This window comes from Raphanus sativus, chromosome 3, assembly GCF_000801105.2.
Source record: "Raphanus sativus cultivar WK10039 chromosome 3, ASM80110v3, whole genome shotgun sequence".
Lineage (NCBI taxonomy): Eukaryota > Viridiplantae > Streptophyta > Magnoliopsida > Brassicales > Brassicaceae > Raphanus > Raphanus sativus.
Window position 1 is genome coordinate 3766279 of NC_079513.1, and position 18162 is coordinate 3784440.

At 34.4% G+C, this 18162-nt stretch overlaps 1 protein-coding gene and 2 pseudogenes across 5 annotated transcripts; all 3 read right to left on the minus strand.

The window, feature by feature from the left end:
* The window catches only part of LOC108844978 (zinc finger protein ZOP1-like), a 27247-nt pseudogene that overhangs the window by 181 nt on the left and 8904 nt on the right, over positions 1–18162 (minus strand).
* On the minus strand, positions 7088–7692 carry LOC108836821 (dirigent protein 6-like; annotated as a pseudogene).
* On the minus strand, positions 13938–17652 carry LOC130509684 (uncharacterized). 5 transcript variants are annotated; one of them, XM_057005855.1, is made up of 9 exons: positions 17550–17652; positions 17326–17375; positions 16735–16870; positions 16560–16629; positions 16268–16478; positions 16121–16201; positions 14796–15848; positions 14584–14721; positions 13938–14506 (listed from the first exon to the last, which is right to left on the minus strand). In XM_057005855.1, the coding sequence occupies exons 2-9, from the start codon at positions 17350–17352 to the stop codon at positions 14075–14077; spliced, it is 2148 nt and encodes a 715-aa protein (XP_056861835.1). In that variant the 5' UTR covers positions 17353–17375; positions 17550–17652; the 3' UTR covers positions 13938–14074. The 5 variants fall into 5 exon arrangements, with proteins under 5 accessions (XP_056861835.1, XP_056861831.1, XP_056861832.1 ...); XM_057005851.1 differs by having other exon boundaries at positions 16121–16478; XM_057005852.1 differs by having other exon boundaries at positions 16121–16478; positions 17540–17650.

An 18162-nucleotide genomic window follows, 5' to 3' on the forward strand; every position in this document is an offset into this window, starting at 1 on the left:
CTCTCTCTCTCTCTCTCTCTCTCTCTCTCTCCCTCTCTCTCGTTCTTGAGCATTATCTCTCTTGTTCTTCATTTTCTTACACCTAGCAGCTTCTCTCGCCCTCAACGCAGCTTTCTTTTCTGCAGATACTTTCTTCGGTTTCTCATCTATTCTCTTTCTCTTGTTGCCAATCTCAACAGATGAGGCAGCTCCTTTCACATTTCTTTTCGGGTTTAAAGTAGCCGAGACAACCCTCCCAGGTGGCTTCGCCGTACTTGGTCCAGCTTCCAAAGAAGTCACAGGCTTTTTAACGAGAGGCACTTTAGTATCTTTGTCTGATGAAGATTTAACCGCAGCGTAAGCCTCGTCTTGTGTCACCCAACGACCTGTTTCATTATCAGCGTAAGTCTACACAAAGAAACTGCATGATCGAAAGCAAGTGAAAGAAAGCATGCAATTACATACCTATTGAGTCACTGTAATAGAATCCAGACTTAGAGTCATAGTGCAGACCATTGGTCTGGTTGTAATAATATCCCGAAGCAGTGTCAAGAACCCAATCTGCCGTTAAAAAAAAATATGATTACCACATGAGACCAAAAAAATACATATTATGAGCTAAGAAAAATTGCAAACAAAAAGGTGAAAGAACCTGAAGCGTGACTCAAAAGAGGCAACCATTTTTGCTCACTGGTGATGATATAGGCACTAAAACTTATATAAGTCAAAAGGTCTTTTTGCAAACTGTGTAAGACGACAATGAAAGAATCAGATGTTGCCTTGCCTCGTTTGGTCATTCCTCGGTTGACTCCGTCGTCTCCACCTATCTCTCCGGACAGAGACTTCCTCATCTCTCAACGTGTGATACCAAAGCGAAGAGAGAAGACCTCAGTATATGTATGGCTCGCCAGGATCTAGGGTTAGGGTTTTGGTGGGACGATGACAAGCTCGTCCTCAATTCTAAGGATCCGGAAGAACTTATGGAAGCTATGGAGTCTATAGGAATTGGAGGATCAAACCCTAACAACAACGGTGGACGAAGACATGGTTGAGATTTCGCCTGAGTTGGATGAATGGAGTGAGATGGAACTTAGCACTTTGGAAACAAAGTGAAGAAAAGTATCAAGCAATTTTCAAGACAAAACAAACATGGGAACTTATTCGTAAAGAAGACCCTCCTGTTCAATGGTGGAAGAGAATCTGGTATAGACATCACATTCCGTAATACGCTTTCCTACATTGGTTAGCGATTCAGAATAGATTGTCGACGGGAGATCGCATGTTGGCATGGAACGTAGGAGCTAACCCATCTTGTGTTCTCTGTCAGAATGCGATGGAGTCAAGGGACCATCTGTTTTTGAATGTAGTTACTCGGTAGAAGTCTGGTCAAAACTGGTGCGAGGTTTGTTGCAAAACTCGTTCACAACTCTGTGGTCGGAGCTTATGGTACTGATTATGGACACAAAAGGAGGTTTGATGGAAAGGTTCCTTGTTCGCTACACATTGCAAGTTGCTGTCTCTTTCCTTTGGCGGGAGAGACATGAGAGAAGACATGGAAGTACACCCATATTGGCAGGCTCTTTGGCGAAGCTTATTGATAGACAAGTTAAAAATAGATGTCTCTCATTGCGAGAAATAGGAGACTTGAAGTATACGGGAGCATTAACTTTGTGGTTTGCCACAAGATGGCAGAATTGGTCTGTAACTAAGCTCTAGTTTTTTTAAAATCAGTTGCACTTGTTGTAAACAAAGTAGTTTTATTCTTTGAATAAATTTAACATATATTCAAAAAAAAAGAAAAGAGATGGAACTTAATCAACTCCTCCAAGATTGTGATGATGTACAACCACTACATGTTGTTAGCAACACTGACAAACAAGAAGAGGATCAGAATATATCTGACAAAACCTGCAACAACAACAACTTTGTACCATTAGCTGGAATCTTGGAAGAAGAGGCGACGAATATTGATTGGGATACTATTTTTGCATCCGATGCGGAGCTTAGTGATCTATAGAAAGGATCTCCTTTCTGAGCTCGTTCAGTTGATTAATAACCAAGTAAATCTTGTTTAGAGACTATTTTTCAAGTAATTTGAGGAGAAAACAGTTTGGTCTGGATCAGTTTTCTCTGATTGATCGAACTCAAACCAGTTTTGTTTGTATCTCAATGTCTTAAATCTAATGTAATAAAATGTTTGTTCAGGTAAACTTTGAGTTTGTTCTTGTTATGTTTTTGGTGATTTGTTTGAACAGATCCTTTGCCAATGAGAAGTTTGAACTAATTAACTAGGTTATAAACAAACATACATAGCCAACTGACTATTGTGAACAGAGGCTAAATCTTCTACCACATAGCCAACACCACCTCAACAGAATACAAAATACTCTCTCTCTGCAACACTTGTCAATATACGAAGCATAGAAAACAACGAAACAAACTCAAGTCTCTTCATCTTATACTATAGTAAAAAACTGCAAAACACTTCCTTAGAGTCTTCACTTCACACGATCCAGTTTTCAGAGCGACCACTCTTCCTCCACGCTTAGATGGTAAAAGAAAAGAAAGAGGCGACATGGATATAGTGAAATTTGTTGCTTCTCTCAATAATATAGATGGACATCAAGACATGACAAACTGACAAACTGTTGGAGTAGACTGATGAGTATCATGTTGTTCAGAAGATGAAAAGGTTGATGGTATAGGTGTAGAAGCTGTTGGTGTTTATAGTTATGGGAACACAAGATAACTTTTTTGAACAATTTGTGAAGAAACAGCAGGCGGTAGAGTTTCAAGTGATTATTATTTTATGCTTGGGATTAATAGTTAATGTTGGATAAGTTGAATTAATTTCGTCAGTCACAGTAAAGTTGCATGTTATTGCTATTGGTGACAAAATATAAGATGAATAAATTCTGATGGTATCTCTATCTAAGAAAAAATATGCACTTGCCAGGTATAATATCCAAGAAAAACACATGAGTTTAGCATCCAACTTGTGAGCAGTGTAAGGTTTTAAGCAAAGAAAACATAAACACCTGGAAACATGTAATTTTAAAAGTTTGGAGGAAATTTCTGAAAATACTGAAAATGGTTAATTAAAGTTGAGATTTGATGTTGGTATATTATTCATATGGTACACGGCCGCACCAAATGTCCAACAGAACTTTGGCATAAACACATTACACATGAGATATAGATGCTAGACCCGTCTCGACAATATGTTGGTGAGGTCTTTCGGCAACACAATTATGCTCATGTGTGTGTGTCAGGCTGGTCATATGACACATACCATGACCAGAGAGGAAGTCCTTAGACCAATACACTGACCCCCATTGTCAGTGTAGAGAGTTCTTAAATTTTTTGGAATTCAACCAAGGTTTTGAACTTTATAAACCCATAAAATAGTTCTGATCTTTTTTAAAGGACACAACAAAATGTATGAAGTTATATGATAAAAAGTGATATGATAATGAAAACCATCTACTGATAATTGGTAGAGTCCAAACGTTTGAAATGACAAAATCAGGAGGATGAAGTAGTGAAAGGTAAATTATTATAATTTAATTATGCATCTTATTAGTGGAACATGCATTGTAAATCTGAGCCATTAATGTGTTCGAAGAAACATGTAAATGAAACTGAAAACTGTGTTATTAAGAATAGATAAAGCAGGATGGCCTAACAGATAGTGCCAATCAGTTAATGTTGGCTATACCGTGGAAGAAAAGAAAAGTGATAGAACGTGTAGCAGTGGGCAATTTAGGTCATTCATACGTGTCATCTCTATGTTGCCCTCCAAATGAAGAGCTCCTGTTTGTAAATCCCCGACCTAAAAGTAAATTGGTGTAAAGATAATAGTTGCACCATTAGTCTTACATAACTGAAAGCCATAAATAAGATGTTTACCAAATGATGGAACACAAAAACTATTATTGAAGAAAAAAATGCTGAGTATAAAATGGAGTGGAGAAGAACCAAATTGTGTAATTGGTAAGGCCGAGCTATCACCAAGATGCACATTGTCACCTCCAGCATACAGGTTATGAGCAGAGAGATTTCTTAGGTCAAACGTCATGTGGTGTGAGAAGCGGCGAAGCTACATATACCACGGGCAGTTGCCCACCATAACATATTTAAATTCAGTGTACTTTCTTAAAATTTTGGTGATGCTGTTTATATATTATATTTATGCTAGTAGTTTTTATTTTTCCTCGAATATAAACAATTTCTAGATTCGCCATGATTTTCGGACCGATAAAACAGTATCAGAAAGGAGTAAAACTAATAAGAAGAAAGACAATAGGGTTTTAATATGTTTCGAGACTTGATTTGCCATGATTCTAGAGTTAAGGAAAAATAAGTAATGGTGATGATTTGTGAATAGGAAGAGGGCTATTGAGACCTTATTTATATACGCAATTCACATGTTTTTTTCTTTGGTATAAAAATGGCTTTGAGACTCATATAATTGTGTTTTTCCGCCTCCCAGGTATATTCCCAAAATCTTTAGATTAAAACTTAAAGGCATCATGTGGGAAATTCAATATATTATTGGCCCAACTACTAACTTTTTCAAAAAAAAAAATAGCAAACCAAGGATACGTTATGCCAAGCACAGCTCAGCCTTTAAAAAAAAACACATGAGAAACACTGGCCTTATGCAATGTGTAGTAGTCACAAGCCCCACCACTTTAACTTACTAAAAATGTTCGAATATATATATTAAACAACAAAAGAAACTTAAAACTGAAGACAAAGTTAAACAGGAAACTCCAGATCAACGTCGACAAGATAAGACGAGTGTACTCGTGCGCTGTGTTCGAGTCTATCCGTGTTAGTATTTGTGGCGCATGGTATATATGATTGTCAACACCTTTTTTTTTTATCAAAAAAAAAAGGTGTTGATAATATACCTTTTACGTTTGTGAAATTCCTCCAAATGAATAAAAAGCAGACTTTTCCAATAGTTCAGAGTCTTCAGACAATAACTTCACCAATACTAAACATTTTTGAATAAATTAAATTTTGCTAAATAACATGTGAATCCTGATATAAAGCAAACCACATCAAACCAAAACTTAACTATTGTTTGTTTTCTATTTGATAAACAAAGAAAAGATTTCAAAATTGAAAATAACCGAACAGAAATTTGAATTGAATAATCATATATATAACAGGTCCATGGCTGAAATCAGATGGCTTTAATTTACTCTTCCTTTTACGGTTAGTTTAACATATAAAATGTGTGCAAAAAATTCATTTCATTTTAGCAATATATGAAGTAACATTCACTACAATCATCAATTCTTAAGTTAATAAAAAACATAACAAACAGACAAGGTTCTTTTTCAAAAAAAAAAAAACAGACAAAGTAGAAAACTTCATTATTGTAGGTATACAGGTATTTAATACTTAAAAGGTTTCTATTTTAATCTTGGTGATGATATGAGATCTTCGAATTGATTCCCTCTATTGCTTTATATGTAAGCTGATAATCTGGTGTGAACTAAGAACGATATGAACGTTTTTTATTTAAGTTGCCTAAAACGAACGAAAAAAAAAAATGTTTATGTAGTTTCAAAAAAAAAATGTTTATGCTAAATTTTCTAGGTTTTGAGTTTGAGATTTAAATTTACCATATATCGGGAAAATATTGTAGATGGACATTTTTTTTATGAAATTTATTTTAGTTCATCTTTGAAAGACTGTAAAATTACATAATTTTTATTCTATGCTGAGTTATGCTAAGAGACTAAGTATAAAAGGGAAAGAGCTATAAAAAATGATGAAGCCATCTCTGCAACAGTCCTGCATACTTATGTCCTGGCTTGTATTTCAAAGAGACGATGCTGTTCCTAAAGTAGATGGACACTTTAGACTTGCAATGGAATCTTGATGAAGGTGAAGCCTCTAAAAGAAATATCTAATAATTCTTATAACTTAATTATTTCATAAATGTCTATACTCGTGCATGAGCACGGGAAAATCATCTAGTTTCGATAAAATAGAAATAAAATAAAAAGATAAAAAACTAAATTTTAATAATGTGAGAAAATTAAGTAAATCTATACTATATAAAAGTTGAGGATATAAACCATTGAGAGCGTCCACATAGGATGCTAAACGACCAATCATATTATTGCAAATCATTATTTCATAAATATCAATTTTCCAAAAAACTATTTATTTCATTATAAAATACAAATCAATATCTAATAACGAAACGATGCACGAATGGCAAGCTTGTGCCCTGACTTACTTTGGAGATCACACTCAGACGAGCTAACTAGCAGTGGATACTTGCAACTTTCTTTCCTTTTTAAGTTTTGAAGATGTTATGTGGAAGTTACAAATTGTTCTTAAGTATCTTACAAAATATATTCCTCAAGTTTAGTCAAATTCTGAGTTTTCTTTATTCGTTGTCTTTAATCTCTCCAAGATATGGTGTGACATTTCTTTCTCTCCACCAAAAACTAACAGGGTAGAGGAAAACTCAGGTTCTATGAATTTCAACTCTCGTTCCCCTGATTTGAGGATTCTAATAGTGACGTTGATTGCCACGGAGGAGAAAAAATGTAGATTACTGAAAAGTGTTGGTATAGGAAGAAGGAAATGCTGGAGAAGCAAGACAAATACAAAGGGTTCGGATCTAGTTGCTGTTAAAAGCAAGATATTTGTAGGGTAAGGTATTTGTTTTTATGACATAAAATACTTTAATAGTGTGCATGTGTGCTTTTCATGGCTTTATTAGTATGTTTATAATTCGGTAAGCAAAACAAAAGATTATTTCATAAGAAAAAAAAGATTTTTTTTTTTTTTTTTTTTTTTTTGATTAACCAGGTGGTTGACCCCTTCGGGACCACCCACCTAGGCCCGGCGCCAGCCTGTGTCTGTACTGTTTAAGGCCCTGGACACGCCTCCCCTCTCCGCGAGTCGAACTCGGGTTGCCCCTCAGTAACCGAAGCCTGGGGTGTACCACTGGACTACGAGGTCCGGGTAAAAAAAGATTATTTCATCATAAAACCCGTTACAAGCGAATTAAAAAAGCGTTTTGTTGGTAAACTTGAAGAAACATCATCTTGAATGCAATATTATTCAGTCCACACACACACGTCAAACCAAAATGAAGAAAAAGAACACACATATATTAGTAACACTCGTAGAGTTTAATATCCAATTTGAGACGGAAATACTTATTGCCTTGAATGAGGTCAGTTGTTAACGTAACAATCCCACGAGTCATGATGAAATCACCAGTCCCACCAACGATCGATAGGTCTCTGGTCGGCTCCACCATCGGATTCGCATCCATTATGGCCATTGTTCCTTTGTGTTGTGTCGAGTTGAACACCAATGAGAAAGCCATCCACGTGTTATAGGTCGTCTTCTTGTTGTAGAAGAAGAAGCCTTGTGCACGAGCCACCGGTTTGGAGAGGCAGTTCTCGTCCATTGTCACAGGATTGTCAAAGATTACAAACTTCCCGAAGTCGAAGTTCCCTAGTCCTAAAGGGTTTATTACTGTTGCTGATGTGGCATTAGCCGTGTTATACTATCGTAGGCAACGTTATGGAGATGGAGGAGAAATTGCTTGCATGGTGTTTTCAGGTTGATTGATTTTCGGACTGATGAGACAGTATCAGAAAGGAGTAAAACGAACAAGAAGAAAGACAATAGGGTTTTGAAAATTTGTTTGGAAATTTGATTTGCCATGATTCTACGTAAAGCAAAAAATGTAATGGTGTTGATTTATTAGTAGGAAGAGGGCTATTGAGACCTTATTTATATACACAATTCACATCTTTTTATTTGGTATAAAAATGGCTTTGAGAGACTCATATTATTGGTTGGTTGATATATTTCGACTCTCAGAATTCTTAGATCAAAATTTAAGGCGTCATGTGGCAAAATTCATTATATTATTGGCCCAACTACTAACTTTTTTAAAAAAATATATAAAAGAAAGGATACATCCAGCCAAGCCTAGCTCAGCCTTTTTAAAAAATACATGAGTAACATTGGCCTTAAGCAATTTGTAGTACTCGCAAGCCCCGCAACTTTAACTTATTGAAATATCTATATATTTTACAGCAAAAGAAACTTAAAACTTAAGACAAACTAGAGTTGAATCCGCACACTTATGCGGATATATTTTTTTAAAATAAAATTTTTAAGAGAATATACGAAATACATAAGATATTTCTAAGTTGTCCAAAATACTTGGAAATGTTTACAAATAGATATAAGTGCATGTTTAAAATAGCTAAATGATACTTAAAATACCTTAAATACTTAAAATACCTATTGATTTCTTATCCAAATATTTAAGCTAAACCAATTTTATGTAACTTTAAGTATTTTGGCATACATTATTCAAAATTTATATGTTATATATTATTTTTATTTTATATTTTGAAATATATAAAGTATATATGAACTTTAAATTTTAAAAACAAATTAAATAGGTTATCCGAACCCAAACCCGAACCAACCCCGCAAAGATCTGAACCAGACTAAAACCCGCAAAGATCTGAACCGAACCAATCCCGCAAGGATCCGAACCGAACCGAATTATACTCGAATACCCACCTATAATCATGTAAAAAGGTTATTGATAATAAAATGTATATCTTTATAATATTTAAACTAGATTTTGATCCGCGCTTCGAAAGAGCGGTAATTATGAATATAAACATAATTTAATATGAAAAAGTATTTCATAATTGTTATATATTTATGTTTCAAAGTCGTATTATATTTAAAAACTGAATATGTTTAAAACTATATAATTTATGAATTATTGTATTTGATATTTTTATATATACATTCTTATGTAACTATTTTTAGGTATGTATCCGGACCCAAGAAACAAAACCAAATTGACTTGAAAATACAGATTTGATTCGAATCGGGTCCATGGTATTGATTATTTTTTGGACCCGCGAGTTTTGGTTCGAGTCTGGGTCGGATCTCAGTTCGAGTCTGTCTCAGATCTCGGTTCGAGTCTAGGTCCTACCCGAGACCCGACTGGGCACCTAAAATATTTTGTGTTTAATAGGTATCGAGTATTTCGAATATGTCATATGCATTACAAATACTTTTTATAGTTTCAGGCTTGTTTTAGGTACAGTTTCAAATTTTGGATAAAATTTCAAAAAATATATTTTGGTATATTAAGGTAAAATTTTGAGTTTGTTTTTTTGTTCTTCCGTCAGATTTTGGGTAAATTGTTTTGGGGGGGAGGGGCAGGTTTTTTATTTGAATATTTTCTAAATTTTGTTTGGCTTTAAATGTCTATGACCCAAAAAATCCGAAACCGAAAGGAACCAGCCCGTATTCGACCCTAAGACATGAAAGCACATGTCTACTCTCTCAATTAAATTTTGTTTGCATTTTATAAGTTATTCTTGTTGAGTTGGTGAAATTTAAGATTTATCTGGCAGATTTTTGACTAATTTAATGGTATAGATTTATATAATTTTTGATAGTTTTTAAAGTTAAATATCAATTTTGTTTATTATAAATACTCTTTATAAAAATAAATTTAAAATATTAGATAAGAAGTATATAGCATGAAATGAGGAGTAATATGATTAAGTTAACATTTTTAAAAATATTATATAGTTAAATTAATAAATGATATGACCAAAAATAATTATGCATGTAACTATCGAACAATATATATGTGTCTATGTGATATGGCGTGGAAGTTATATGTATAATTATATTGGTGATTAATTGAATTGAATAACAGAGAAAACTATAAATAATTCGAATGATTACAAAATTAGTGTTTTAGATACCTAAATTGTAGGAGTAAATATTAGTAAAGATAGTATTTTTTTTTATTTTTTTTTGATCAAAAGATAGTGTTTTATTTAAAATTGATATATTTTTAATGATTAAGGTAAATATTAAATTTCTAGTAAAAAGGTCCAAACAACCTTTCATAAGTATATTTTTAAGACTTTTTTTATTTTAATAGTATTGATACCATGTATTTTGTAATAAATCACTCCGTGCAGAGCGCGGATTATCATTTAATACTAGTTTAAAAAGAAAGAGTATTCTGTTGATATAACTGAGTAGATGTTATTAATAAAATGGATGTTCTATGATTCTTTTGCGGTGGATAAAAATAGTGACTCTATTTTAATAGAGTTGATTAAGTTCTAACAGGAAGCTCCACATCAACGTTGACAACATAAGACGAGTATACTCGTGCATTGTGTTCGAGTCTATCCGTCTTACTATTTGTGGTGCATGGTATATGTGATTTGTAAAGGAATTGATATATCTTTTAAATTTATGAAACTCCTTTAAATGAATAAAAAGCAGACTATTTCAATCGTTTCAGAGTTTTCAGCCACTAAATTCACCAATTCCAAACATGTTTTAATAAATTTTCCAAAATAAAATGTGAATCCTCATATAAAGCAAAACATATCAAACCGAACTATATTTCGTTTTCTATTTGATAAACCAAAGAAAAAAAATTCGAGATTCAAAATAACCGGATAGAAATTTGAATTTAAACAATCATAAATATGAAAAGGCCCGTGGTTAAAATCAGATAACTTTAATTTCTTGATCTTCCTTTTACGGTTACTTTAAGACTCTTACTTTAAACATATAAAATTTGCTCAACACAAATCATTTCCTTTAGGAATATATGAAGTAACATTCACGACACTCAGCAATACTTTGATTGATAAAAAATAACAAACAGACAAAGTAGAAAGCTTCACTATTGTAGGTATGCCAGATATGTGATACTTAAAATAGTGCCTATTTTAATCTTGGTGTATGATATGAGATCTTCAAAAACGATCCCCTCTATTGCTTTACATGTAAGCTGATAATCCGGTGTGAATTAAAAACAATATGAACATTTTTTATTTAAGCTGGCAAAACGAACGACAAAAATATGTTTATGTTAAGCTTTCTCGGTTTTGAGTTTGAGATTAAAATTTTAATGCATACGGGAAAAATATTGTAGATGGAATGAAGAAGAATACACTTTAGACGTGCAATGGATTCTTGATGAAGGTGAAGACTCTAAGAATATAAACTAGAGATTTTTTTGATGCTAAAATATTTGAAAAACTAGGATTTAAAAAATACTTTCTTGATGTTTTGTATTTTTTTTAATATCTTAAGTTAGTTGAAAACTAAATACAAAACTATTTATAACAATAAAGTTATAAAAATTTAAACATGATTACAAATTAAAAAACATATAAAATAGAATTAAATAAGATATAACAAAAATTATAATTTACCATAATGGCGACAAAAAGATTTAGACTTAATTTTCTCACAAAAGACGAGGGTTTCTTTAAGAAATGACATATAATTTCTTTCCTATACAACCCATAACATCTTAAATTGTTTACGGAAATACCATTTTGTTTTTTTTTCTTCAAAATCAAACGAATACCACAAACAATCTTGATATCTTCACTTATTTACGAAAATATCATCGCCATTAATTTTTTTCAACCACTATGAACGACCAGAATTATAAATTCAAATAACTTAAAATATTTTATCGCTTTTTCTCTCATTTTGTTAAACACATAACTATATATCTTTTATTTTTATCTATTTTCTTCCAAGAAAACTAAAGTTTTCATTTCTAAAATCACAAATTCACTAAAATTCCTCAAGTTTGATGATTCTCGGTTAGTAATGACTGAGTTTCTCTTATACTACTTAGGTTAATCTGGGTGCTAAAAAAATTAAACAGAAAATCACGATGAACATAAATAATTATTCACTTAATTTTTGTCTTTTAGATCTGTATTGCAAAAGAAAACTTCATTTGAAGTCTGATCATCTAATCACTCATCTTTTCTTTTGATCAAACACTTATTCATTCATATCATAAAAAGTCTACACTCCATTAATGGAGGACGAGTTCAGCAATGAGAGGAGTGATTTCGCCATCGAATCAGCCATCACATTACTTAAACGAGGTATAAACGAAAAGAAAACAACATCAAAAGAAAAGCTAAACTGATAGATATCGAAAAAATGCTGAACAATGATAGTACTGATCATTTTCCCTTCAACAGCTTCACCAGGGACAAAGAATCAGACAAGATCATCAAGGATTTAACATTCTAAGAGGCAGCATACATAACTGCTGAACGGATGACTCGGCTTTATTTCCAATTTCATAACCATAATTCCTTTTATATTACATATTATATTTTATTTATTATATGATTAATAATTCCACTGAAAGAAAAACCTATTTTTTTTATCATTAATCTTCTCCATCCTCCTCTATTCACTGCTTTTTTTTCAAACAACGCCTCAATTCACTGCTTATCTTTACCAAAATCATTGATGATTCTCTCTCCTTGTTAATCTTCACCTCCTCTTTTTTTTAATAGGAGGTTCGAAGGCGGACGCGATGGAACCTACGCCGCGCTTAACTCAACCGACTAATCCTCTGGCCTGGAACCAGCCTGCACTAATACCCATTATCCAAGGGACCCGATGGCACCTACACCACGCTTAACTCAACTTGGGAAGGGTGTAAAGCATTCCGTGACCACATGGGATATTTGAACCCGGGTCCTTATTGGCGTTGTAACTGCCTCAAGACCACTAGCCCACCACCCCGTGGTTATCTTCACCTCTTTGTCTATTTCCTTGTGTAAGTTCTTCTCATTCTGCTTCTTTTTTTTTATTTCTCCTTTTTGTTCATTAGTTTTTTAAATTTTTAAAACAATGAAGTTTCTTGGATTTATATTTTAGTTCTTCGAATATTTATAGAATTCATTAAAATCTTCAAGTTCAAATTGATCTCCTTGTATATTGTTCTGTATATTGTTGTGTATGGCTTTGTAATTTTTTTTTGTACAAAAAATTAAAATTGTTAAACAAATTAGTATTTTTTTTTTGTTCATGAGTAATATAATAATGAACCAAAATAAAAACCAACTACCTAAAGAAAAATTTGGAATTCACTTGATATGATAGAAGACTCGTCAGAAGACTTCCTTCTAGCGCATTATGTTAGAAGACTTCCGAAAAAAAATTCCATAAGACTTCCAAAGATAACTCAGATCTAAAAAACTGCAAACCCAAAAAAATCCAAATGGCTTCAAAAAGAGAAAATATGTGGAAGATAAGATAGATCTACCTTAAATAACACACAAAATACATATTCAAAAAATTTACATCTATTTTTAAAGGAGTGGAAGATGAAAACCATGTGATAAAAAACTGCAAAACAAGATCAATTAAAAAGAAAAGCATGAGAAAAAAATGAGAATTTGATATAAATTTTTTTGTTTTCATGTTTAAAGATATTAGAAAGAGATTGGAGAATTTTAGTTTGAAAAAAAGTTAAGAGCTTTATGCAACAAAAGGTTATTAAATGAAAAAAATCAGACATAAAATTTTACCAAAATCCTCAGATCTTTTATGAAAGAAGAGACATGAGAAAAAACTCCGCAGAAGACTTCGAGGAAGTCGTCTGGAAAACTTTTTGGAAATATTCTGACGCTTTATATTTTAGAAGATTTCCCATAAATCTTCCAATGTCTTCCAAATCTGAAAAACATGCAAATGTCTCCTAGACTCTTGAAGAAACCTACATCATAGTTGAAAGCAGATTTTAATAACATTTTCCATATTTTTAGTTCGTTTTGTCACGTGAACATTATTGTTTGATTTCTTACTATTCTTTTCTGATAGTATGATCAATAGTTCATCATTATGTAATTCCAATTAAAAATACAAAGAAAATATTTAAAAAGAGATTAAATTATAATCATAATTAAAAAATTATGTAATCATAATTTAAAAAATAAGATATATAATCATAATTAAAAAAAATTAAAAGGTTAAATTATTAGTATAAAAGAAAGATAAAATAGAAAAGATAAATAACTAAATTTTCATAGTGTAAGAAAATTAATTTGCAAATTTAAGACTAGGTTTTCAAGTTAACTCGAGTTATTGGTTTGTCAGTTTCGATCAGTGTAATACTACAGTTTCTGTAACACCGAAAAAAATATCATCAACGTACTAACCCTAACAATAAATAATATTGAATTGATAAGTGTTTAAAGATTCTTCAGCACTCTATTCTCACAGCTCCACTCTCAGATGAAATAAACTTAGGCTTCCTAACGACACGCTCCATGCACTGAATCACATCTCCAACTCTAAAATCATTCCAATCTCCCATTACAAGCCCACACTCGTTCCCTTTCCCTACCTGTTCCACGTCCTGTTTCTCCCGTTTCAGCGACGCACACGACCCTTCAAACAACACCTCTCCACTCCTTAACAGCCTCATCAGCCCACTTCTAAAGACCCGACCATCCATCACTCTGCAACCCGCAATGCTCACTCCATCCTCTTCTCTTCTCTTTCCCAACACCTTGAAAATGCCCACTACTTCAGCTTCACCAGCCACCTCCAGCTCCGATACTCCTGGTGCTTTCTCCACGATCAAGTTCCCTATATCCTCAAGCAAATGGTATATCACACGGTGATGGAATACCTAAGAGATATCATTATTGGTTACAGCGTTAAACCAAACACAAAAACACTAAAGTATTTGGAACAAAGACTAGATACCTTGACGCTGGCATAAGCTCTGGATATCTTACAGCACTTAACGTTAAACGCAACGATGCATGCATGGCAAGTTTGTGCCCTGGCTAAATCAGACTGAAAAATTGCTCCTACTCCGCTATAAACAATGTTCACAAATACCTATCCATATAAAGAAAAGAATCACATACACAGAGAGCCAATAAGCAACAACCACTAGACCAGACTATACGCACCTGTGGACTATTTAACGTTCTAAGCGCGTCGGAAACAGCCTGCGCGGTTCCTTGCACGTCAGACTTCACTATTATCGGTAACTCAACTCGAAGAAATCCTTGTTCAGACTCTGCTTCTCTCTTCTCAAATTCAGCTATTCTATCTTCCTCCGCTTTCAACAACCGATCTCTTTCATACTTCCTTGTCCTCCCTTCACTAAGCATCTTCGCGCATTTCTCTGACTCAACAACAATGACATCGTCACCAGCCATTGGAAGACCCTTAAGCCCTTCAATCTCAACAGGCATCGCAGGTGTTGCTCTCTCCATTGTCTTACCGACCATGTCCCTGATAGCCCTGAGTTTTCCCCACTGACACCCAATCACCACGTAATGACCACTCATCAAAGTCCCTTCTTTCACAATAATAGTGGCTAACGGTCCACGTCCTTTATCTAGCCGAGCCTCCACCACATACGCTTGTGCTGGTCCTTCCACACGTGCCTTAAGGTCCATATCCACTGCTTGAAGAAGCAGAGCTTCTTCTAACTTGTCTAGCCCCGTACACTCAACCGCAGACACCTCAACGACCTGAACGTTCCCTCCAATATCCTCAATCTCAATCCCCTCAGCTGCGAGCTGGTTCTTGACTCTCTCCGGATTAGCCCCCGGTTTATCGCATTTATTAATCGCAACAACAATCGGAACATTCGCCGATCTAGCGTGAGCAATAGCCTCGAGAGTCTGAGGCATCACACCATCATCAGCAGCAACAACCAAGACGACTATATCAGTCACAGCTGCTCCTCGAGCACGCATCTCACTGAACGCAGCGTGACCTGGCGTGTCTAGGAAGGTGATTGAAGTGCCTGACTCCGGCATTCCTACAACGAAGGCACCTACATGCTGAGTGATCCCACCGGCTTCTCTTGCCGCCACGGAGGTGTTTCTTAAAGCGTCCAACAGAGAGGTTTTCCCATGGTCGACGTGTCCCATTACGGTTACAACAGGAGGCCGTGGAATGATCTGTGATCCTTCTGTAGTATGTTGCCTCTTTACATTGTTCCCTGTCTCCTGCAAACAGAGAAATGCATTAAAGATTACTGTTTCTCCGTCTGTTAGACTGAGGCCTGTTCCGGATTTTTTAATATATTTTACGCGTCTGTGGTCGCGTGGTCAAAGGGTTCCGTGGATCTCTAAGGGACTCGAATTCGAATCCTCACTACACCAGATTTTTACACGCGTGGCTACACCGGGACTCTCACATTCTCTCTCCGGAATGTGGTTTACCATTTTTTTTTATATATATAATTTTTTAGAAAATGTATTAAAGAAAGCACTTTTACCATTGCAAGGAGCTCGGCGACATCCATACTGATAGCATCAAACTCCGAAGTAACGGTTTCTCCAACATCGAGGACGATGCTCTGCAAAACCGGGAATGACTCACCAGTACGCTTGGAGAACTCAAGTAATGTCATGCCTTCGAATACCTCAACTGTTTTCTCAGCCCTCTCCTTTTCCATTATTTCCTGCCTAGGAGGCACATAAGGAGCTTCAGCGGGTGGCTTATCGGTTTTCTTGTCCCGTTTTGAGTACTTTGCTTTCGTTTTCACTGTTTGTTTCTTGCGTTCACGATGGCTCAGGGGACGGTCTGGATCCTCTTTTCTTCTCGCCAGTGTTTTTCGGCTTGCATGAAAGTACCTGTTCAAAAGACACAGACCGATCAACATGTCATAATGAATAATATAAGAAAGAATCAAAAAGTCTAGGCGAATGGTTTACCTCATGGATGTTAAGTTTGGGGAAGATTCACCATTAGAAGACAAATTTGGTAGTGTGCTAAACCCGAAACCTAAAAAAATGAAACATATATAAGCGTTAGAAAACTATTTTTCTCTATCCATTTTCAGCAATGTTAGAAAGCAAATCTTGAAACCATCTTATTCACTATGCTTACCATTAATGTACCGAGCGAATGAAAAAGCAACACCTTCAGAATTGTTTTTCAAAAACGTAGAGGAAATATGCTTCTCTGTAGGTGCTGCTGCTACTCGCTGAAGAACCAAACCTCTTTTAAAAGAGGCTTGAATACTCTGTAAACACGTTGAATCATTTGAGACATCCATAAACATATATGGAGACCTTATATATGCCAAATGAAACAAATGCTTCATAACATCTAATTTTTCAATCAAATAGGAGTAGCTTTAGACAATGAGCTGATTAAAAGACGCTTCACGTTACAACATACTCGTAGGTATAATCACGTTCAAGCAAATGCAGATATGCTTCACTACGGCATGAAAGCTTTTGGAATCCTAAGCTAAAGACTTAATGTCGTAACTCATAAAGAGAAACAGCATGAGAACCAAGAATCCAACATCAAACATAACTACAACAATTCCCATGGAGAAAATAAAAACTGTTATATAGCCTGGCCACTAAAACTATGCAAAAGTTAATCAATTGTAAGCTAAAGCTGTAATCTGTTTTTTTTTTTGCCTGGGAAAAAGTCGAGGAGCAAAGAGAGAAGAATGCGAAAAGGTACCTTCTTGCCTAAGTGCCTTAGTGCCATTCATACATCAATCAGTCTCTGCACTGAAACAAAAACCGTCCGTTGTTGATAAGCATAAAACTTTCTATTTAGAGACAAAACCAAACCTCAGCAATTAAAAAAAAATACAGAACGTGAGAGGAACTAACACTTTGCGCGTTTTCAAACTCGAAAACCAAAAACACATACAAAAATTAAGCGCACGTACTGTATCAAACCTTGAAAAGTATGATCGACAGACGGAAATCTCTAGTCTTGTGTCTGTCTCGGACAAGCTTGTCAGAGTGGTCGGAACTTATAAGAAAAAACTTGGAGAGGAAGCATAAAACCTACCCTGTTTTTTTTTGTCATTGACTTCATGTTCCTGAAATGTATTCGGGCTTTTAACTTGGGTAGACCCAAATCCATACCAATTCTTAGGTACAAATAAAATCATTACCCGAGTTTTTTTCTTGTTCTGCTCTAAACCATTTTGGCATTTAAAAAACAAGTTAATCATATACCAATCTTAAGTCTTAACCAACGAAAGCGAGAGGAACATAAAGATAAGAACTTTTTTTTAGCCTTTTAGCCTTTTAGGTGATGGAAATAAAATTCCCCATAATTTATTTCTATAATTAAACTTGTGGTAAAATAAAAAAATCCCCATAATTTTATTTTCCCATAAAGATGAGAACTTGTTTTATTCTTAAACTAGATATAAGCCCGTTGCGTTGCAACGGGATTTTTGATGTTTTAATTTAATAAAGAACATAAAGCAATAATAATTTATTATAATTTTATGATTGATTTGCATATGTGGTGTGAGATTTATTTTATAATTAAAAAATT